General features: G+C 47.4%; 1 protein-coding gene across 1 annotated transcript; it reads right to left on the bottom strand.

Annotated features, from left to right (window-relative positions):
* Positions 1-15,433: 15,433 nt before the first annotated feature.
* LOC120667609 lies at positions 15,434-15,814 on the bottom strand. The gene has a single exon (XM_039947650.1). The coding sequence runs from the start codon at positions 15,812-15,814 to the stop codon at positions 15,434-15,436; it is 381 nt and encodes a 126-aa protein (XP_039803584.1).
* Positions 15,815-23,068: the final 7,254 nt, after the last annotated feature.

The following is a 23,068-nucleotide window of genomic DNA, read 5'->3' as shown; positions in this document are numbered from 1 at the left end:
CAGCATGTACGTGCGATTATCTGAAAGGGATTGGAGGGGAATGGGTTTAGTATTGGTTGGAGGGGAGGGCGAGATGGGGAGCAAATCTTCTCGGCGATCTCGGGAATCAGAAGCTTCGCTGGTTGCTGCATGGATCCGACTCGGCTGGCTCGGACATGGGGTGTGGGTGGGGATCGCAGAGTAGGTGGAAAGGATCGTCCTCGATCGAACACAAACCACACACTGGCACATATGTTATCGATCAGGGAGGGCATCACCTGCATATTTGCCACTTGCTGCTGCTACAGTTCCGGTCGTAGATTTCGGTTTCACGTGCTGGATCCCCGGCGCCCTTGCATGGGCGTGGCGATGACAATGGTGACACGCATCGACCGATGGAAAAGTTGCGGACACTGTAGTCTAGGCCGGGCTGAAAATCTCATAAGATAATGCAGCATCAGCTCAGGCTTTTTTTAAATACTGCTTTTATCAGAACGCAAAACTGCAACACGTACACACACTGCTACAAAGATGATTTGTAGGAACATCTCAATATTATTCTAGTCCAGGGCAGGAGCGGCGGGTCAAAATATAACTCGCTCCTACAAAAGAAGCAAGTCTACTATACTGTAGTAAAAAAAACCTACCTTGCCATAAAAAAAACTACCTTAGAAAAATATTTTTAGGGACGGGTCACTCCCTCACCCATCCTATTTCCAGGGTGGGTGGGTGAGGGAGTTGCGAGAAGAAGGGGCGGGTACCGCACCCGTTCCTAAAAACCGTTTTTTGTAGTAGTGAGAAGTTGAAGAAGATGTAGACACAGCATCACCATCCATCAGTTGATGATATACTAATCGATCTGTCTAATTTTTGTGCTAATTTTAAAAGGGTTTATATATTGAGATTTGCAGCATCCGATCCTCGCAAAACTCCTTAAAGGGAACAGCACCTAACACTCAGAGGCAAAGGGCAGGCTGATCTCCATAGTTAATTGGTTGGGGCGTTTTCAGTTGCGAGCAATAATGTGGTTAGAAAACAGCAGCACGCTGTGCATGCTGGATAGTTTAGCTGCATGTGTATCAGCTTTCCGAGACTAATTGCGGCTGATTTTGTTATATAAAATATAGTTGCTTTCACCCCCAAATAAGATAGAGAAAAGAAAAAATAATTCAACAGCCGTGCGTGCCTGCTGCAAGCTAGCTGAGATATAGTAGTGCTTCGTCACTGTTCGGCAGGCGCTAAAGGGAGCCTGCTACTACCTAGCTCCTACCTTCAGAAACTTCAGTCCGGCCGGCCTAGATGTTTAGAAAAGCTGAAACAGGATCTGTGTATAATAATAAGGCTATTTCTTTTGCTATCATATATACAGCAAAAGGCAGGCTAGAACAAACTTATTAGATTAACCTGATTGGGATAGAGATGCCCAGTACGTGCTTGCGTGCCAGCATCGAAAGAAAACCTTTTCAATCCACTCAAAAAAGCAAAATTAGCATGGAAAATTGTATTGTTCACCAGTTTAGGTGGCCCCGTAGTGAGCACTGAAATAAAATAAAAAATCTAAAGAATAAAGAATAATAAAAGTTGCATGTAAGAAAGTACATCTTACCCTATTATTTAGAAAGTACACATGCATGTAAGAATCACTAAATATGAATAATAAATAGAAGCAAAAATGGTCATTTTACCTTCTTGTTAATTAATTTGTCCTAGAATTTTTAGGATGATTTTATTTTGAGATAGGGGAGTACATATTTTGGTATTAGTCTTAACCTGCAAGCTGCACTTATCTGTTCCGTGCGTAATTTAGTCACATTTGACTAATTGACCATTCTAAACATGATTAAATCTAATTAAGATGGCATTAGTTTATATTGGGCACATGTGGACACGGATTATGCATACGTCTTTCGTTCACAAACGCCACATGATTAACGACTCGCTGCCACGCTAATCGCCTTGTATATATCTATAATCTATCTTAATTAGCCAGTAGCGTCCAGTTTAATCCTCTGATTTTTTTGTTTTAATAAACTTATAAAAGTAGGGAAATTGAGGGGGAAGCAGAAAACAAAAGGAATCACAACTTGTCTGGTACTATCGTATTATCGAGGATTTAAAAAAGGAACATATCAGGTGTAAACTATTTTTTTTCGTGCAAACTCCAATCTGGACCACCGGATCAACATTCAAGGGCATGGGGAATTAGATAATTTTATAATTAACCGTCCGCTTTTGAATTGGGTAATTACTCTTTTGCAAATTCCCCTCCCACTCCCCACTATGTAAGAAAGCATAAAAGGAGACATCATTAGGAGACGCGGCGTTCCGACGCGTCTCCTTTGACATATAGGAGACGCGGGTTGAACCGAAGCGTCTCCTATGATTTCTCTCCCAGGTAGGATGGATAACCCGCGTCTCCTATGTACGTAAATAGGAGACGCGGGTGGGAAAGCCGCATCTCCCAGGGTTTAGGCGACGCGTGTACTAAACACGCATCTCCTATTTGTTAAACAATAGGAGACACGTTTTCTCAATACGAGTCTCCAATAGAAACCCGCGTCTCCTATATCTCTCGTAAAAGGAGACGCTTGTAATATATCCGCATCTCCTTTGTTGTGCTATCAAAGGAGACGCTGTTCTATAACCGGCGTCTCCTAAAATTATGTTCAAAGGAGACTCTTGCTTATCTTTACGCGTCTCCTATCGTTTTCTTCAGACATTCAGACCACCTTCCGCTTTTGTCGCTACCCTGCCCGTTCTCACGTACGCCGCCGCTCGCTGGCCAGCCGGCCGGTAGCAGAGCCTAGCGCCGGCCGTCGAGGGCCTGGACGCATCCTTAAGGTTGCTGCGCGTCGTGCCGGCCGGCCACCGCACACAATTCCACGGCCTGCGCCCCGCCATACGTGCCGCACGCACACGTACGCAAGGAGTAAGCTGGTGATATCAGAAGGTGCTGCTCATATTAAGTGGAAGACAGAGGACACTGAGAGGCTGTCCAAAGAAATCCAAGAAAAGCAAGCACATGCTGAAGCTTCCTGTAACACCCGGTTTATAAAAGGACATAAACCGAGCAATCATATACGTGCCAGGATCAAGTCACACGTATATACAACAGAATGAACAATATATCATAGCACATATCACGTAAAAGATATAATAAAGCGAGTACGAATGTTATTTATTACATTAATGACAAAAATGTCTGATACAGCGGAAGCGAAGTACAAATACGATAAAACTCTCCGAAGCTGAGCAGGGCACCACAGGGACGTCGACTGGGAGACGAACGCCTAGAAGTCCTCGTAGTCCTGGTAGCGCTGTGCGAACTCCCTCGCGTCGGCAGGAACTGAGTAGCAGTAGAGTATCCCCAAGAGGAAAAAGAGTAGAGTAGGCAAGAGTGAGTACACAACTTGTACTCAACAAGTATAACACAAACTATGAGGCTCTAGGTTGGCTGACTGACTGCATTAGCTTTTAAGTCTTGGCAAAATTTTATTAAAGTTATTTACTACAAGTTGATGAATTACCATAAACCCGGTTACATAGTAAATAATCAAAATTAATCATGTTACTACTGAGAACCAAACCGAAACCACCAAGGTAACCCCGAGAGGCACCCCCTCGTCGGAAGGAGATAACCCCACTAATCAAAAGGAGGATCTGGGCCACTCATAACCGTGAGCACGGCTAGTATACCAGTTTTACACTCTGCAGAGATTGCACATCTTTACCCACAAGTCGTGAGCTACGCTAGTTGTTCATCACACTTCCTTAGGTGAGATGACTAGCAAACTCACTACGAGGCATTTACAAAGAATCTCGTTGGTAAGGAGTAACCGCGAGGGTTGGATCGGCGACTATGGAGCAGGTCTAGTGGGCGTCATCGACGAGGCCACTCAGTACGAGGGACATAGAAGCTTACCACCCTTGCCCCGTCGGTAAGTTACTCCAAACCAAAAAGACCTAATTATTACGCCAAGACCGTCCCATTCCAGTCTTGTGGTAGCGCTGTTGTCCCAGGTTGTCACTCTATGAACCGGTCCTTATGGAGAGTGGCCAACCAGGCAGTAAGCACCGTGCTGGCCCCCTAAACCATGTTTCTAACAAAACCAATTTTAACGAGACGTGAGCCACTCAAGCCACACAGAGGGCCACTCTCAGAATTAAGTTGCATAAACCATTAATCAAATTAATTAAAAAGGACCCAGTGTGTTATAGCGCGGCACCTAGTACAACTAACCAAAATGCAACCCAAGGTAATATATAAAGGATATAAAGTGGCTAGGAAAGTCCTTATAGGCATACAGTATTAAAATGCAGTATGAAATTGTATTTAAAAGTGATAGGTTGTTCATGTTATACTTGCCTTCCTCGTACTGCTCCTGCTGTTGCTCAAACTGGTCAAAAGACGGCTGCTCCGGGTACTGGTACTGGGGCTCCTCCGGTAGCTTAACGTCTACTCATGAACACATGGCCAAAAACAATGCACAACAATAAGCATACAAGAAAACACTAACAAAAGCTAAGAAATAGTACATCAATACATAAAAACAGCACACTAAACTAGTCTAAAACTATTCTACGCATTACAACGATCCCGTGGATATAAAGAACGCCTAAAACGGGGCTAAAACGCAAAAACTAGAGCTAAAACAAGGTTCAGGGACTAAACTGCAAGAAAACTAAGGTTCCAGGGGGTTTTCCTGCAAAAACCGAGTGCATAAACATAATTAACGGCTAGATCCAGGGGCTAACGTGCAAAACCAAAGTCTCTGGACTGCGGGCGCTAAAACTAGGAAGGTCAGGGGGGTCAAAACGTCACCGGCGGCGAGCAATTGCGGCGAGCTCCGAGCTCACCTGCGCGGCGGTTCCTGGCACGATTCCGGCGCTGCAAAGGGTGTGGTCGAGGATGGAGGGCTCGAGGGACGTCCTGGCGGCAAGGCTAAGCTCCTGGGATGCTTGGCAAGGGTGGAGGTACAGCGGGGCGGTGGTTTCGCGGTGGCGCAGCGTACGGGACACGGCAGAGCGGAACAGGGCAGCGGCGCTGGGGTTCTGGGCGGCGGCCGTAGATGGGAATGGAGCGCAGGAGGGTCCGCGAGCACCAAATAAAGGAACCCGGGTTCCTGGGCATGCGTGCCTGGCGCTGTCAAGGCGGAGATCACGGCCGGGTGCTGCTCGGCGGGGAAAGCGGATCACGCCAACCGCTCGGCGTGATCCCGGGCGCGGAGCATGGCTTCTAGATGAGGAGGGTGCGGTGGCGCTGACCGGTGGGCTTGCAAGAGCCAGGATGGCCCACAGTGCAGAGGTGGGTCGAGCGGAGCAGAGCAGGGCGGAGTGGAACAGAGACCGGTCGGCGCGGGGAAGAAGAAGGGAAGAGGGGCGCTGGCGCGTGGGACCAGGCTGTCAGTGAGGGCGCAGGGTGAGCGGGTGACGTGCAGGCGCGGGCGGATGGAGGCTGGCACGCGGGCCAGAGCTGTCAGCCGGCCTACGGGGGGTGCCTCTCGGGGTTACCTTGGTGGTTTCGGTTTGGTTCTCAGTAGTAACATGATTAATTTTGATTATTTACTATGTAACCGGGTTTATGGTAATTCATCAACTTGTAATAAATAGCTTTAATAAAATTTTGCCAAGACTTAAAAGCTAATGCAGTCAGTCAGCCAACCTAGAGCCTCATAGTTTGTGTTATACTTGTTGAGTACAAGTTGTGTACTCACTCTTGCCTACTCTACTCTTTTTCCTCTTGGGGATACTCTACTGCTGCTCAGTTCCTGCCGACGCGAGGGAGTTCGCATAGCGCTACCAGGACTACGAGGACTTCTAGGCGTTCATCTCCTAGTCGACGTCCTTGTGGTGCCCTGCTCAGCTTCGGAGAGTTTTATCGTATTTGTACTTCGCTTCCGCTGTATCAGACATTTTTGTCATTAATGTAATAAATAACATTTGTACTCGCTTTATTATATCTTTTACGTGATATGTGCTGTGATATATTGTTCATTCTGTTGTATATATGTGTGACTTGATCCTGGCACGTATATGATTGCTCGGTTTATGTCCTTTTATAAACCGGGTGTTACACTTCCGGTGTCACTTGGACCAGGGAGAATGATGTGCTAACTCAATGCTTGGGTCCCGAGCAACCCGGCCGCGTGCGGGGTGTCTCTAGCTACAATGGCTGGAAGGAAGCATGGCCTGGGCACTTGAGTATGTACAGGAAGAGGAGAAAAATCAGCTCAGCGGACTTGCAGACAATAAAGGACGAACTAAGAGCTGAGGTGACCCAGGACATCTTATCAATGCTTGCAAAATAGGGATTGCAGATTATGCCACTTTCTAGGAACACAAGCCCTGCACCTGGCCGGAGGAGCAATTGTGCGTCTGCCTCTGAGGCAGCTAAAGGGCTAAATGATGCTCCCTTAGTATACAGTGAAGATGATGATCTAAATCCAAAGCGGATGGGTCCGGATGAGGATCATGATACTATAAGTGGCTTGAGTGAGCCCACACCATGTGCCCTCATTCACAATGTCGGTGGTCACCAAGCAGAGGTTGCATGGGGTACAGTTTATCCAAGGCAATTTGAGCTACATACAGTTCCCATTCAACCAGAATGTGCAGTGGTCAAAGTGGAGCTGCTGAGTGGCCTGATATTGTGCTTCCATTCCCTCCAAATGATGAGATCTCAAAACTTGGAGAGGCTGTCTTGCAAAGGATACAGTGGCCGAGGATTGCTATTGTTGTTAGATCAAAGCAAGTTTCTTCACAGACTGTGGCCAAGGCAATAACAAAGAGTGCATCAGATGCATCCAAGCTCCCTACAAAGGAATCTGAATCTGCTGGTGCTCCCAAGAGTGGTACCAAGAGCGCTCCAATCACTGCTGCAGCCAAGAGTGCTCAAATCCCCGCTGCAGCCAAGAGTGTTACAAACACCGCAGCTGCACCCAATGATGCTCCCATCACTGCTGCACCCAAGAGTGCACCCAAGAATGTTGAAAAAGTTGCAGCAAACAAGATTGGAGCTGCTAACAGTGGGATACAAAAGGGTTCAAAGAAGCAGGACGCCATGAAAAGGTATAAGGAGGCTGCTGGTAGGAAGCAGCCTAAGAAGAAAGGTGCTGCATCACCATGGACTCAGGAGAACCCAAAATACATTTACGGACGAGCATTGTTGACAGCTGCTGAACTTGAGAATGCTGGACCTGCAACCACTTCACTCCATAATTACTACATGCAACTTTGTAAAGAAAAAATGAAATATATAGTGGCCTCATACAAGCGTGTGCATTTTCTACGAGAAGTTGAAGAGGAGTGTTACCTTTTGTGTTTCAATGACTTATATGACCTCTTCAATCTCGATGCGCTGGATGTGTCTTTACTCCGCAGCTTCACACTGTAAGTTCCTCTAATCATCTCCTCACTAATCATTTGTTGGATATAGCTTCATAAATGCGCTTTATTTAGTCCATTTGTTGTCTTGATAAATGCTTCATAAATGCTATTTTAATTCTTAACTAGGTGCATAATCAAGGAAACAAAGGCAAAGTCTGTGCCCGTGGGCTTCCTTGATCTAGAGACGATGTTCATGAGTACCATGAATGAAGATAGATCTTATGTGGTGGATTATATGACAAAGGCTATGCAAAAAATGGCTAGGAAGAAACTTATCATGTTTGCTCATAACACAGTTGGCCACTGGATTTTAGTAGTTCTCATTCCAAAGTGAAGAAAGGCACTGTACTTTGATTCTCTAAGGTCCAAGGCATGTGATCACAGTGTATTGAAACAGACCCTTGATGAGTGAGTTCTTTCATGACCTTCTACTAATTCTCTAAATATTTCATATTTCATGAACTAGCTAAAGATGGTCTATGGCTGTGTGACTATGTTGATGTAGGGCTTTTCTTTCATTCTGCACAATGAAGAAGATGGACACCAGCACGAGCTTGCAACATGTGACAAAGTTTCCGGTATGGTAATTTCCTATGAAAGATGGACATGACGCATAATATCAGTTTTCACCTAGATCCATGTTAATTAGCTGGAAGCTTGTCATTTCAATTCCTATGGCCTGCAGTATAATAAGATTAGACTGGTGATCATGATATGAGGGAGAAATACAGTTGATTCTGGATTAGTCATAACTGGGGACTGGGAATTAATTTCAGAATGCACTTTTCTTTTATTCATGCACTTCATATGTTCTATTATGAAATTGCGTGTAGTTTCTTCCCTTTTACTATTTTTGTTCTATTATTTTTTTCTAGTGCCACCAGCAACCTGGTGGCAATGCATGTGGGTTCTATGTCATCCATCACATGGTGAAAGCAATGGAATTACTAAGTATGCAAACTGATCCAGAGATATAACTCCCAATGTAAGACACATGTGATGGCTCTTCCTTGCATGCCTTACAATTGAATTTTAGTTTTGGGATTTCTCCTTGCTGATTTTTTTTGTTCTTCCAAATCAGGAGTTCGAAGTGATGACCAACGCCCTCAGCATCGATATTCTGCAAGCCATTCAAGAGAAGCTCTGCTCCTTCATCTTGGATCAGGTGATCTCGCCAAAGGGAGAGTTCCACTGCAGGAACCCAGGGCCTAATGTGATTTAGATGTACTTCCTGTCATTTCTGTTGTTGAGGAACAATTTTAAACTGGATGCATGTTATGTGATGTTGAATGTTGAACTGGATGCAATTGTGAACTGGATGTTATTTGTGATGTATAAATTGATGTATATATTGAATGTTGAAGATCTTCTGCCTGTGTCGTGTGATGCATGTATCAGCTTCAATTTATGTGTTGTGTGGCAAAAGTCATAGGAGACGCGGAAGAGAAGCAATAAGTGTCTCCTATGAAAACAATCAAAGGAGACGCATGCTCAAAAACGAGTCTCCTTTCAGAACCAATATGGGAGACACGTGTTTAAAAAAACGCGTCTCCTATAATAACAAACATACGAGACGCGTGTTTAAAGAATGCGTCTCCTATAACAATGAACATAGGAGACTCGTGTTTAAAGAACACGTCTCCTATAACAATAAACTAAAGAACGCGTCTCCTATGATAATCAACAAAGCAGACGCGTGTTTACGAGACGCGTCTCCTATGATAGTTAACAAAGGAGACGTGTGTTTACCAGACGCGTCTCCTATGAATTCCACAATAAGAGACGCGGGTTGTTTTCAGTGTCTCTGGTACCAATCACTGGAGATGTTTTTTGGACAACATACGAGACGCGGTTACACGCGTCTCTTATCTTGTGTTATAGGAGATGCAGTTAGACGCGTCTCCTATGACCTCACATCAGAAATGCAAATTCTGAGACGAAAAAAAAACCGCTTCTCCTATGTATGTCTACCCGCATCTCCTATAAGCGTTTCTTACATAGTGCCCTCTGCCCCCTCCCGGATGTTGATCTGATGGTTCAGATTGGAGATTTGCACAGTTTGCACCTGATATGTTCCCTTAAATAAAAGGCAGAAGTAGGTTGCCGATGGCAAGCAAGTGTCGTGAGGTGACTGACGGAGCCATTGACTAATGCAGTAATCGATGTTGCTAGGTCCAGATGCGGTTGCTCGATGGCTGCATTTTGCATATTATTAGATGGCATTACCGATTCTTTTCTAGAGAGATGTGATGTGCCAATTGTCTGTGACTGAACCATGCGTTCCTGCTACCAGTACTATTTGCGTCACCCATCCATCGATGCATTCGTGGCATCAATGGCGTCAGGGGTTTATTTTATTTTATTTATTTATTTAGGGATCCATGTAGAATCAGACGTTGCCGCGTTGAACAGAGCTTTGAGGAAGGAAAGCTATTTTTTTGCCCGAGAGAAAAAAGAGGATGTGTTGGTTATGCTGTGAACCATTCAGAGGACAAGTTGTTGACGGAAATCTGGTCAACACACAGGCGCTAGAACGTGCAGATCGCAACGATCAGAACCAGATGAAGCACGCCGGCAACCGGTCAGACCGGTCGGGTGCAGACAACTTCGCGAAGACCTAGAACCTCAAGCTCGGGAGGGACTCTGTTGAAGCTCGAAGATCTAGGGTTGTCTTGAGGTTGGCAGGCCCCCCAAGATGCCCTTGAACGCCGTCGAGACGAGCAAAGAACAACACGAGATAGGAAAAGCTAGGGTTTGAAGAAAAATAGAAAAAATGTAAATTGTTTGATTCGATTGGGTAGAAGGACCTCAATCGGCCGTGGCCTTTATATTTATAGGCCGGGGAAGTCGTACCCCTTCCAAATTGAGTTACAAACGGATTACAAAATACAAACCTAACTCTACTCGGACTACACAGGCTCTGACCGGCCGGCCTCGGTGTTTGCCAATTTTGGCTGCCAACATATGCCCCTCCTGCCTTTTTGGTGAGCTTTGCAAGCCAAAAATCAAGTACCAGAAACTATCCTAGATACATAGATTTACACAGAAAATACAAGACAAAAAATAATACTAAGGGCGATACTCTATACCGGTCGTCTTCGTCTTCAAGCGTCTTGCCACACGCTGGGGTAGTACTTCTTCAAGTATCTTCCATTAAGAGCCCTTGGAAGACGCTCTCCTTGCATCCTCTTCACCATATAAGAATTCCCGAAGATAACCTTGACAATATTATACGGCCCTTCCCAACTTGGCGACCACTTGCCAAACTTGTTGTTTTTTTATCCCAAGAGGCAATATTGTCTTCCTTACCAGCTCACCAACCTAAAAAGATTTGGCTCTTACCTTTTTGTTGTAAGCTCTAGCCACTCGAAGCTTATCCTTCTCAATTTCCTTCAAAACCTGCAATCGCTTATCGCTTACTTCATCAATATTGTCCATCATCAAATTATAGTAATCAACAATAGTAAGGTCATTTTGTTTAGCCAATCAATAACCGTCCAGATTCATCTCAACGGGCAAAACGGCCTCTTGACCATATACAATCTCAGAAGGAGTAAACTTAGTAGCACCATGTCTAGATATGCGATGAGCCCACAATGCTTCTGATAAAACCTCATGCCACCTCCTGGGATTTTCTTCTATCTTTTTTATGAGCTTTATCAAGATCTTATTACTAGACTCGGCTTGAACATTGGCCTGAGCATAATATGGAGATAAATTGAGTATCTTAATCTTGTAAGATTCAGCAAAATCACGTACCTCTTTTGAAATAAAAGATGAATCTTGATCCGTTGTCAAAGTTTGAGGAATGCCGAATCTATGAATAATATGCTCCGTAATAAACTCAATTACCTCCCGATGTGTCATATTCTTCAAAGGAACTGCTTCGGTCCATTTAGTGAAGTAATCCGTAGCAACCAACACGAAGCGATGTCCCTTTGAAGAAGGGGGATTAATCTGACCAATGAAATCGAACCCCCAACCTCTGAACGGCCATGGCTTGATTATAGGGTGCAATAATGCAGCATGCACCAACTGAACATTACCAAATCACTGACATTCTTCACACCTTTTATAATATCTGAAACAATCCGCCATCATAGTTGGCCAATAGAAACCGGCTCTCCTAAGCAACCACTTTATTTTAGGAGCCGATTGATGTGTACCACAAATACCTTCATGAATTTCTCTCATAGCAACACGGGCCTGATCAGAATCTAAGCACTTGAGAAGTACATCTTCGGCGGTTCGACGATAAAGCTCATCGTCGATCAAAACGTATTTAAATGCCAAACGTCGAATATTCCTCTCTGCATCATGACCAGGGTCCATTAAATATTTCACAATAGGTACCCTCCAATCAGCAACCTCGGCTAAAAATGGCAACATGTATTTTGCCCGCGGATACACGCGGCACAGACCCGCACCCACGAGAAATATCTCGTACCCGCACCCGCGCCCGTCACCCGCCACGGGCCGCAGTCGGTGCCCGCGCCCGCCATCCGCGGGTATGCCTTTCCCGTAGGCATGCCCGTGTGACCGCCAGATCTAGAGGAGGGCGGCGAGCTGGCATGAGGATGGTGGTGGAGATGGCGGGCCGACTGGATTGGAGGGCAGCAAGGTCATCAGGATGACAGTCAGCGGGAGGGTGGCGAGGAGGACACGGCAGCCGGCGGCATGAAGAGATGAGGACGGCGTGGAGGTGATGGGGACAGCCACCGGCCACTGGCATGTGTGCGGCAAGACCGGCCAGCGCGCGAGCGACGAGGACGACGACCAGTGTGCGGGCGACGAGGACGGCGCAACCGCGCGAATCAGCGCGGGGGCGACGAGGATGACGGTCGGCGTGCAAGCATGATGAGTGTCGAGGACGGCGGGGACCGGCGTTGGGGCGGCGTTGACTGGAGGAGGTGGGTTGTCGCAGAGGAGGCAGCCAACAGCAGAGACCGGAGTGCGTGGGGCAGTGGAGACCGTGGGGTGGTGGTTTGGTGGAGCCACGGTGGAGAGGTGGATGGCTGCTCAGATCTAGAGGAGGAGGCGTGGGGGGTGGGGGCTGCTCAGATCTGGGGACTGGGAAGGATTCACGGGGAAGGAAGGGTCCAGGGGAGGAAAGGAATTGTGGCCCCACATGTCAGATAGTGGAGAGCGGGTTTGATGGGTTTGCGGGTACGGGTAGACATTTTTCTTGCTCGTTAGCTGATGCCCGTCGGGTTTAAAATCCTACCCGAATCCGTGCCCACGGACAGACTCTTGCACCTGTATCCTTGCCCATCGGGTCAGGTGCCCGCGGGTACGCGGGTTTTTGCTACCTGTTGCCATCTTTAACCTCAGCCTTCCCTTTGGAATTGGAAGTGGCAGCCGACTCATTGTTTTCAGTAGGCTGACCGGTCAGAGCGGTCTCTGGACCAGTCAGATCGGTCTGGGCGGTCAGACCGGTCGGGGCATCTGGTCTGACTGGTTTGTCCAGAACCAGTAACTCGGCTGTCGTTCGCATCAACTTTCTCATGTTAAAATTTTTTTAGTAACATTGTAGCTAGATACTTGCTGAGCCAGAGCATTTGCCTTCTTATTACTATCTCTTGGAATATGTCGGATTATAAATTCATCAAAGCAAGAGATAATATCAAGGCATCTATCAAGATATGCATTTAAAGACCCGTTATAGCATTGGCATACCTTGGATACTTGCTGCACCACCAGAAGTGAATCACCATAAGCTTCCATGTGTTTAACGCCCATTGATTCCAAGAATTCCAAGCCAAATAGAAGTGCTTCATACTCAACTTGGTTATTCGTGCGCTCTTCTTCCAACCGGTTTGAGAACTCAAAAATAGTACCACTCGGAGAGATCAGAACGGCACCAATTCCTTGACCATCATCACAAGCCGATCCATCAAAGAACAACTTCAATGGTGTGCAAGTAACATAGCCGACTTCCAAATCATGCTCATCATTAATCCGATGTTCAACAATGAAATCCACTACAATTTGGCCTCTAATAGCTCTCAATGATTCATAGGCCAAATCATATTCAACAAGTGCATAAGCCCACTTTCCGATTCTACAACTCAAAATCGGCTTTTGTAGCATATGCTTAATAATATCTGCTTGACAAGTAACTATGCAAATACTTGATAAAAGATAATGCCTCAACTTTGTACAAGCATAATATAATGATAAGCACAATTTCTCAATAAATGTATACCTCGTTTCCGCAGCAATAAGCCGCCGGCCAACATATGTGATGATATACTCATACCCTTCGGTCTCTTGAGTCAAAACAGCACCAATAACCTTGTCTTCTGCAGCCACATAAAGCATAAAAGGAATACCTCTCTTAGGCGCCTTGAGAATCGGTGGTGAAGACAAATATTTCTTGATCTTCTCAAAAGCTTCTTGCTGTTCTGCCCCCAAGTAAAATTAGTTTCATCTTTCAACCGAAGAATAGGAGTAAAAACATCTATCTTTCCGGACAAATTAGATATAAACCTCCTTAAGAAATTCACTTTGTCTAGAAACTTTTGCAAGTCTTTCTTGCAAGCAGGAGCCTCCACTTTCTTCATGGCTTCAATTCTCTTTGGAACAATCTCTATGCCCTTCTCATGAATAATGAAGCCCAAAATCTTCCCAGCCGATACACCAAAAGCACACTTGAGTGGGTTCATCTTCAATCCATACTGACGCATCCTCTCAAGACCAAGTCTTAAATCAGCCAAATGATGACTCAAGCCGGACGATTTAATCACAATATCATCAATATAGACCTCCAATATAATACCAAGTAAATCTGAAAGATCAAATTCATAGCCCTTTGATAAGTAGCACCAGCATTCTTCAATCCAAAAGTCATAACAACCCACTCAAATAAACCAACAAAATTAGGACATCTAAAGGCCGTTTTAGACGTATCTTCTTCAGCCATGAATATTTGATTGTAACCTGCATTACCATCAAGAAAACTGATAATACGATGTCCAAAAGCCTCATCGATCAATATATCGGCTATAGGCATAGGACATTCATCTTTAGGAGTAGCTTTATTAAGATCTCTAAAATCAATGCACACTCTAATCTTGCCCGAATCCTTCTTAGAAGGTTGTTTATAAGGTCTAAAACCGGTCTTAATCGACAGCCAATGCTCAACCAAATCACGACTCAAACCAGGCATCTCAGAGTATTCCCATGCAAAACAATCGACATATTCTTTTAATAACTTTATTAAATCGGCTTTACAATCATCCGACAAATTTGCATTTACAAAAGTCGACCTAGGAATAGAACCATCTCCAATATCTACTTTTTCTAATGGATCAGCCGACGTAAAACCTTGGCCTAACTTATCAAAATCACCGAAGTCTTTAATGGCCTCGCACATATCGATCGCCTTGTCCCGATAGTGCTCGATGTGCTACTGCAGCCATTCTACGCTGGCCATTGGCTACCAGGTCGTGCACCTTCCTGGATTTTATGATGATGTCGCTGACATATGTTTCTACGGCCCGCCCGATATGATCTCTAAACACGTGGAGAATACACCACTGGCATGTAGCTCCAGCGTTTCTAAGGCCAAAGGGCATCGTAACGTAGCAGTACATGCCGAAAGGAGTGATAAAAGAAGTCGCGAGCTGGTCAGATAACTTCATCTTTATTTGATGGTAACCGGTGCAAGCATCAAGAAAGGATAAAAGTTTGCATCCCATAGTTGAATCAACTATTTGATCAATACGTGGCAAAGGAAAAGAAACTTTCGGACATGCTTTATTTAAACCAATATAGTCTACACACATCCTCCATTTCCCGTTCTTTTTCTTAACTAATACAGGATTAGCTAGCCACTCGGGATGAAATACCTCCTTGATGAATCCAGCCGCCAAAAGCTTGTGCACCTCCTCGTCGATCGCCCGGTGCCTGAGCTCGTCAAAGCGTCGCAGGCGCTGCTTCATCGGCTTGGAGTTGGGCTGGATGTCAAGGGAGTGGTCGGCAACCTCTCTCGGTATGCCAGGCATGTCCGAGGGGCTTCACGCGAAGATGTCTACTTGGCACGGAGGAAGTCGACGAGCACCACTTCCTATTTGTCGTCGAGGGTAGCGCTGATCTTCAGCGTCTTGCCGTCGGGGGTCTTCGGATCGAGGGGTACGTCCTTGGTGCCCTCTGCAGGCTCGAAGCGGCCTACGTGTCGCTGCGTGGAGTCCATGGCCTCGTTCGCCATCCTCTCCAATTCCGCGATGAGGGCCTTGTCCACAGCCAGAGCCTCGGCGTGCTTGACGCACTCGACATCGCACTGATAGGCGTGCTCGAACGAGGAGCCGATGGTGATGACACCCTTCGGGCCCGGCATCTTCATCATGAGGTAAGTGTAGTCGGGGATCGCCATGAACTTGGCGTAGAATGGCCGCCCAAGAATGGCGTGGTATGCTCCCTGGAACCTCACCACCTCAAAGGTGAGCATCTCCTTGCGGAAGTTGGCCGACCTGCCGAAGCAGACAGGCAGATCGATCTGACCGAGGGGTTGGACTCGCTTTCCCGGTGCAACGCCGTGGAGCGGCGACGGGCTGGGGCGCAGCTTGTCCAAGCCGATCCCCTTGAGATCCAAGGTGTGCGCATACATGATGTTGAGGCTACTGCCTCCATCCATAAGCACCTTGGAGAACCGCGTGTTGCCGATGATGGGATACACGACGAGTGGATACAGTCCCGGGTTCGGGATGTAGTCGGGGTGGCCCTCGCGGCCGAAGAAAATGGTGTCCTCCGACCAGTTGAGGTAGGATGGCGTGGCCTTCCGGATGGAGAAGACCTCTCAGCGCTCGCGCTTGCACTGCCGAGTGGTCATGTTTGCCGCCGGACCCCCGAAAATGAAGAAGACATTCTCCATCGAGGGAACTTGCCATCGCCGCTCTTGTCCTCTGCATCCTTCTTCTTGTCCTCGTCCCTGTGTGTGACGCGGTTGTAGTATTGTAACACCCGGTTTATAAAAGGACATAAACCGAGCAATCATATACGTGCCAGGATCAAGTCACACGTATATACAACAGAATGAACAGTATATCATAGCACATATCACGTAAAAAGATATATTAAAGCGAATACGAATGTTATTTATTACAATAATGACAAAATGTCTGATACAGCGGAAGCGAAGTACAAAATACGAATAAAACTCTCCGAAGCTGAAGCAGGGCGCCACAGGGACGTCGACTGGGAGACGAAGCACCTAGAAGTCCTCGTAGTCCTGGTAGCACTGGACGAACTCCCTCGCGTCGGCAGGAACTGAGCAGCAGTAGCGTAGCCAAGAGGAAAAAGTAGAGAAGAGGCAAGAGTGAGTACACAACTTGTACTCAACAAGTATAACACAAACTATGAGGCTCTAGGCTGGCTGACTCAACTGCATTAGCTTTTAAGTGTTGGCAAAGTTTTATTAAAGCTATTTACTACGAGTTGATGAATTACCATTAACCCAGTTACATAGTAATTAATCAGAATTAATTATACTACTACTGAGAACCAAACCAAAACCAAGCCACCAAGGTAAACCCCGAGAAGCACCTCCCTCGTCGGAAGGAGATAACTTCACTAATCAAAAGGAGGATCTGGGCCGCTCATAACCGTGAGCACGGCTAGTATACCAGTTTTACACTCTGCAGAGGTTGCACATCTTTACCCACAAGTCGTGAGCTACGCCAGTTGTTCATCACACTTCCTTAGGTGAGATGGCCAGCGACTCACTACGAGGCCTTTACAAAGAATCTCGTTGGTAAGGCGTAACCGCGAGAGATAGGTCAGCGACGATGGGGCCCACCTCCGGGGGTACAAGCACAGGAGCGCAATCCAAGCACAGACCAAGCCGGAGGAGCAGGGACCATTGAAGCTTACTACTCTTGCCCCGCAGGTAAGTTACTCCAAACCAAAAAGATCTAATTATTACGCCAAGTCTATCCCATTCTAGCCTTGTGGTAGCGCTGTTGTCCCAGGTTGTCGCTCTATGAACCGGTCCTTATGGAGAGTGGCCAACCAAGCACTAAGCACCGTGCTGGCCCCCCTAAACCATGTTTCTAAAAAAAACATCTTTTAACGAGAAGTGAGCCACTCAAGCCACACAGAGTGCCACTCTCAGAATTAAGTTCAAGTAAAATATTAATCAATTTAATTAAAAAGGACCAGAGTGTGTTATAGCGCAGCAACCTAGCACAACTAACCAAAATGCAACCCAAAGGTATATATAAAGGACATAAAGTGGCTAGGACAGTCCTTATAGGCATACAATATTAAAATGCAGTATGAAATTGTATTTAAAGTGATAGGTTGTTCATGTTATACTTGCCTTCCTCGTACTGCTCCTGCTGCTGCTCGAACTGCTCGGAAGAAGGCTGCTCCTGGTACTGGTACTGGGGCTCCTCAGATGGATCAACGTCTACTCACGAACACATGGCCAAAACAATGCACGAAAATAAGCATACAAACAAACATTAACAAAAACTAAGAAACAGTACATCAATACATAAAAACAGCGCACAAAACTATTCTAGAACTATTCTACGCGTTACAACGATCGCGTGGATATAAAGAACGCTAAAAACGGAGCTAAAACGCATAAACTAGGCCAAAAACAAGTTCTAGGGGCTTATTTGTAAGAAAACTGAAGTTTCAGGGGCTTTTCTGCTAAAACCGAGGGCTAAAACGTAATTAAAGCATAGCTATAGGGGCTAACGTGCAAAAACACAAGGACAGGGACGGCGGGCACTATTACTGGAAAGCTTAGGGGCTAAAGTGATAAAAACAGGACCTAACTGAGATTATTTTTGAATAAAGGTGGACTGCGGGTTGATAACAAGAAAACCGAGGGGCTCTTTAACAAAAACGCCAGGCTGAAGGGGTACGCTTGAATCTGGGCGCTTGGATCTGGATCGGATGGCTAAGAACAGTTTGGATCTAGATCTAATCGTGGCCGTCCATCCGAGATCGGGCGGCCAGGGGGTTTCGGGCGCGTGGGGGCGGCGGCGCCGTCGCCGGAGCTCTGCTCCGCGGCGGATGGTCGCCGGCGCAACCGAATCCGGTGTTCCCGGGCTCGATTCGGGTCGCGGTTTGGTGCAAAATGACGGGCGCGACACGCGTGGTCCACTGGGGCCTCGTGCGCGGGTCGGGGGTGGCCGGAGCGTGGAGCTCGGCGGTGGAGGCGGCGCTGCGGTGACGGGCTCGCCGGGGTCGGGCGTTCCCGCCGTGCCAGGGCAAAATTCGAAGCGCTAAATGAACGGAAGGCAAGATTGGAGCACGGGGGGCTCACCAGAAGCTCGGGACGGCGGATTCGTGACGCAGGGTTGGCGGCGACGTTGGTCGGCGGCGCTCCGGGCAGAGCTCGGTGTTGGGGACGAAGGAGAGCGCCCCCGGGCTTCTGGACGGCGCGGGGTGCTCCTGGAGTCGAGATGAGGCCGCTGCGCTACTCCGGCGGGGCTATGGCGCAGCGGAGCTTTGCGGCCACGCGGAACAGGGGAGCGGCGCGGGGCGGAGCGGCGCGGGGCGGAGCGGGCTAGGGCTAGGATGGCGGCTGCGTGGAGAGGTAGGGTGCGGGAGGGGGGCCAGGGAGCGTTTAAAAAGGGAGGGGCCGGCCTCGGCGTGCGGGTCCAGGGCTGACGCGGCGCGGTGATAGCGGCGGGGATCCGGCTGGCAGTTGGCGCGAGGTAGACGGAGGTCGGGGATGACAGGCGGGCCCGGGGCGTCGGGGAGCTGGGCGCTGGGCTGCTGCGAGCGGGGCCCGGTGGCAGGGGCGGGGCGCGTGCGGCCTGGGAGAGAGAGAGCGCGGGGGCGCTGGGCCGCGTGGGCTGAGTGGAGTGGGCGCGTTGGGCCAGGCGCGGGTAAGAGGGGAGGCGGGCTGACTGGGCTGCTTGCTGGGCCGAACGGGGGAGTGGCGAGCTGGGCCGGCCGGATGAAAGGGAGAGAGAGGAGACGGACCGGGCTGGGTTGACTTGGGCCGGGTTTGGGTTTTGGCTGGTTTTGGGTTTTTCCTTTCTATTTCTCTTACTTTTCTAAATCTAATTCAAACAAAATTTGAATTCAAATTTGAATTTGAATTCAAACCACACTCAAATAAAATTATGCACCAGCATGAATGCAACAAAAATTTTTAAAACTATGATGAATTTTAATTAATTAAGGAACAAAAATTAGATTAAATGCCAACTAAACACAATAAACCTTAGAAAATTTAACTAAAGCCAATTAAATTTATTAATAAATGCTGAAATTTAAAATTAGGGTGTTACAGACCCTACCCCCTTAAAGAAATCTCGTCCCGAGATTTAGCTGGGCTGGCTAGCAAAGAGATCTGGATACGTCTTCTTTAGCTCATCTTCTCGCTCCCAAGTAGCCTCAGCTTCACTGTGGTGACTCCACTGAACTCTGCACATCCTGATGCGCTTGTTCCGAGTAACCCTTTCTGATGTCTCCAGAATCTTCACCGGATGCTCAGTATAAGTCAGATTTTCCTGGACATCTACTCCATCCAGGGGTGCCTGCTCCTCGGGTACACGCAAACATCTCTTCAGCTGAGATATATGGAAGACATCATGAACTCCTGAGAGGCTGAGAGGTAACTCCAGGCGATAAGCAACTTCGCCTTTCCGCTCTAGCACCTTGAATGGCCCCACATACCGAGGTGCTAACTTCCCTTTGACATTAAATCTACGGATTCCTCTCATCGGAGACACCTTCAGATACACATAATCACCGACACTGAAAGTCAGGTCTCTCCGTTTGCCATCAGCATAGCTCTTCTGCCTGCTCTGTGCAATCCTCAGATTTTCTCGCACAGCCTGAACCATCTGCTCTGCATCATCTATGATCTCAGGGCCAAAGAGCTGCTTTTCACCAATCTGATCCCAATAGAGAGGAGTCCTGCACTTTCTGCCATACAATGCCTCAAAGGGTGACTTCTTCAGACTGGCCTGATAGCTGTTGTTATATGAGAACTCAGCAAATGACAGGCACTTATCCCAACTAGTGCCGTACTGGATGGCACAAGCTCTCAGCATATCCTCCAACACTTGGTTGGTTCTCTCTGTCTGCCCATCTGTCTGAGGGTGATAAGCCGTACTGAAGCGCAGCTTCGTATCCAACGAATCATGGAGCTGCTCCCAGAAACGAGAAGTGAACTGAGACCCTCTATCAGATATGATCTTCTTGGGCACACCATGCAAGCAGACAATCCGAGAGATGTACAACTCTGCAAGTCTAGCACCGGAGTAGGTAGTGTTCACTGGTATGAAGTGAGCAACTTTCGTCAGACGATCCACTACTACCCAAATGGAGTTGTACCCTTTCTGAGTACGAGGCAATCCAACAATGAAGTCCATAGTGATTTCCTCCCATTTCCACTCTGGAATCTTCAAAGGCTGCAATAGACCTGCTGGCCTCTGATGCTCAGCCTTGACACGCTGACAGGTGTCACAAATAGCCACGTACTCTGCCACTGAACGCTTCATCCCATACCACCAGAAACGTTCCTTCAGATCATAGTACATCTTCGTGCTGCCCGGATGAATAGAATAAGCTGTATCATGGGCCTCACTCAGAATCAACTTCCGAAGATCATGCACATCAGGCACGCAGATCCGGTTCTTGTACCACAAGGTACCCTGATCATCCTCTCTGAAATGAGGAGCCTTGCCCTTCTTAAGCAACTCACGAATCTCCTGCAGCTTCTCATCATCTTTCTGATGCTGCCGGATCTCTGCCTCTAGAGTCGGTACTGCCTCAAATGCTGCACTGGAGGTATGATGCAAGAAGCCCAGACTCAGCTGCTCGAACTCCTCGCATAACTCTGGAGGCATCTGGAAAGCCACGGCCATGTTGACATAACTTCTTCTGCTCAGAGCATCTGCTACAACATTGGCCTTGCCCGGATGATAGTGAATCTCTAGATCATAGTCCTTGACCAACTCTAGCCATCTTCTCTGCCGCATGTTCAGCTCATTCTGCGTGAAAATATACTTGAGGCTCTTGTGATCAGTGTAGATATCACAACGCTGCCCATACAAGTAATGCCTCCAAATCTTCAGAGCATGCACAACTGCGGCTAACTCAAGATCATGAGTGGGATAATTCAGCTCATGCCGACGTAACTGCCGTGAAGCATAAGCAATCACTCTGCCCTCCTGCATCAGAACACACCCAAGACCATCCTTCGAAGCATCACAATATACCGTGAACCTCTTCGTCTGGTCTGGCAGAGTCAGGACTGGCGCCGTAGTCAACCTTTTCTTCAGCTCATCAAAGGCCATCTGACGCTCATCAGTCCATACAAAAGCCACATTTTTCTCCAGTAAAGAAGTCAAAGGCTTCGCGATCTTGGAGAAATTCTCAATGAACCTCCGATAATATCCTGCTAAGCCCAAGAAAGACCTGACTTCCTTCACTGTCTGCGGTGTCTCCCACTCAATCACATCCTTCACCTTGCTTGGATCAACAGCAATGCCTCCCTGAGAGATAACATGACCGAGGAATGGAACCTCGTCAATCCAGAACTCGCACTTGCTGAACTTGGCGTACAGCTGATGCTCTCTCAATCTCTGCAACACGAGCCTCAAATGCTCCTCATGCTCTTCTTCTGTCTTGGAGAAGATCAGAATATCATCAATGAAAATCACCACGAAGACATCCAGATAATCCATGAAGACCATGTTCATCAGATGCATGAAGAAAGCCGGGGCATTAGTCAAGCCGAAGGACATGACTGTATACTCATATAGCCCGTACTTGCAGGTGAATGCCGTCTTCGGAATATCCCCAGGACGGATCCTCAACTGAAAATAACCCGAACGAAGATCAATCTTCGAGAATATACGAGCACCTCGAAGCAAATCGAAGAGATCCTCAATACGGGGGAGTGGATGCTTGTTCTTGATAGTAACTGCATTCAGCTCACGATAATCCACACACATCCTCTTCGAGCCATCCTTCTTATCTACTAGCAGCAACGGAAAAGCCCAAGGAGAGAAGCTGCAACGGATATAGCCCTTGGCTAGCAACTCATCAATAGTCTTCTTAACTTCTTCATGCTCTATAGGTGCCATACGGTAGGGCCGCTTTGCAATAGGAGCTGTGCCAGGCAAGAGATCAATACAAAACTCAATGGCGCGTTCAGGCGGCATACCTGGCAGATCATCCGGAAAGACATCCGGGAATTCAGACACCACGCGAATACCGTCCGTGGGTCTAGCCTCCATCTGATGAAGAAATCCAGAAGGCTCTACTGCACTGATAACAACCTCTTGGCCACTGGAAGCTGATAGCAAGACTGTCCTCTGAGCACAATCTATCCGAACTCCCCATTTAGCCAGAGTCTCCATTCCCAGAATGACATCAATGCCCTTGGTGTCTAGCACCATCAGATCAGTACAGAACTCTACTCCCCTCAAGGAAACACTGACTCTCGGGCAGTAAGTGTGAGATCTCAACTGTCCACCCGGTGAAGATACTAACAGGCACCTCTTTAATGTGCTAGTATGAATACCATGATGCTCGACAAAAGACTGAGTAATGAAGGAATGCGTAGCACCAGTATCAAAAAGCACTGTAGCTGGATATGAATTAACCATGAACGTACCAATAACCACGTTAGGAGCCTCGGCCGCTGACTCGGCCGTCACGTGGTTCACCCTGCCCTGTGCTGGCGCCCTGGGCTGAGCTGGGCGCCCCTGCTGTCCCGCCTGCG

This window comes from Panicum virgatum, chromosome 3N, assembly GCF_016808335.1.
Source record: "Panicum virgatum strain AP13 chromosome 3N, P.virgatum_v5, whole genome shotgun sequence".
In the NCBI taxonomy this organism is placed as follows: domain Eukaryota; kingdom Viridiplantae; phylum Streptophyta; class Magnoliopsida; order Poales; family Poaceae; genus Panicum; species Panicum virgatum.
Note: the sequence above shows the minus strand (reverse complement) of the source record. Positions and strands in the feature narration are given on the sequence as shown.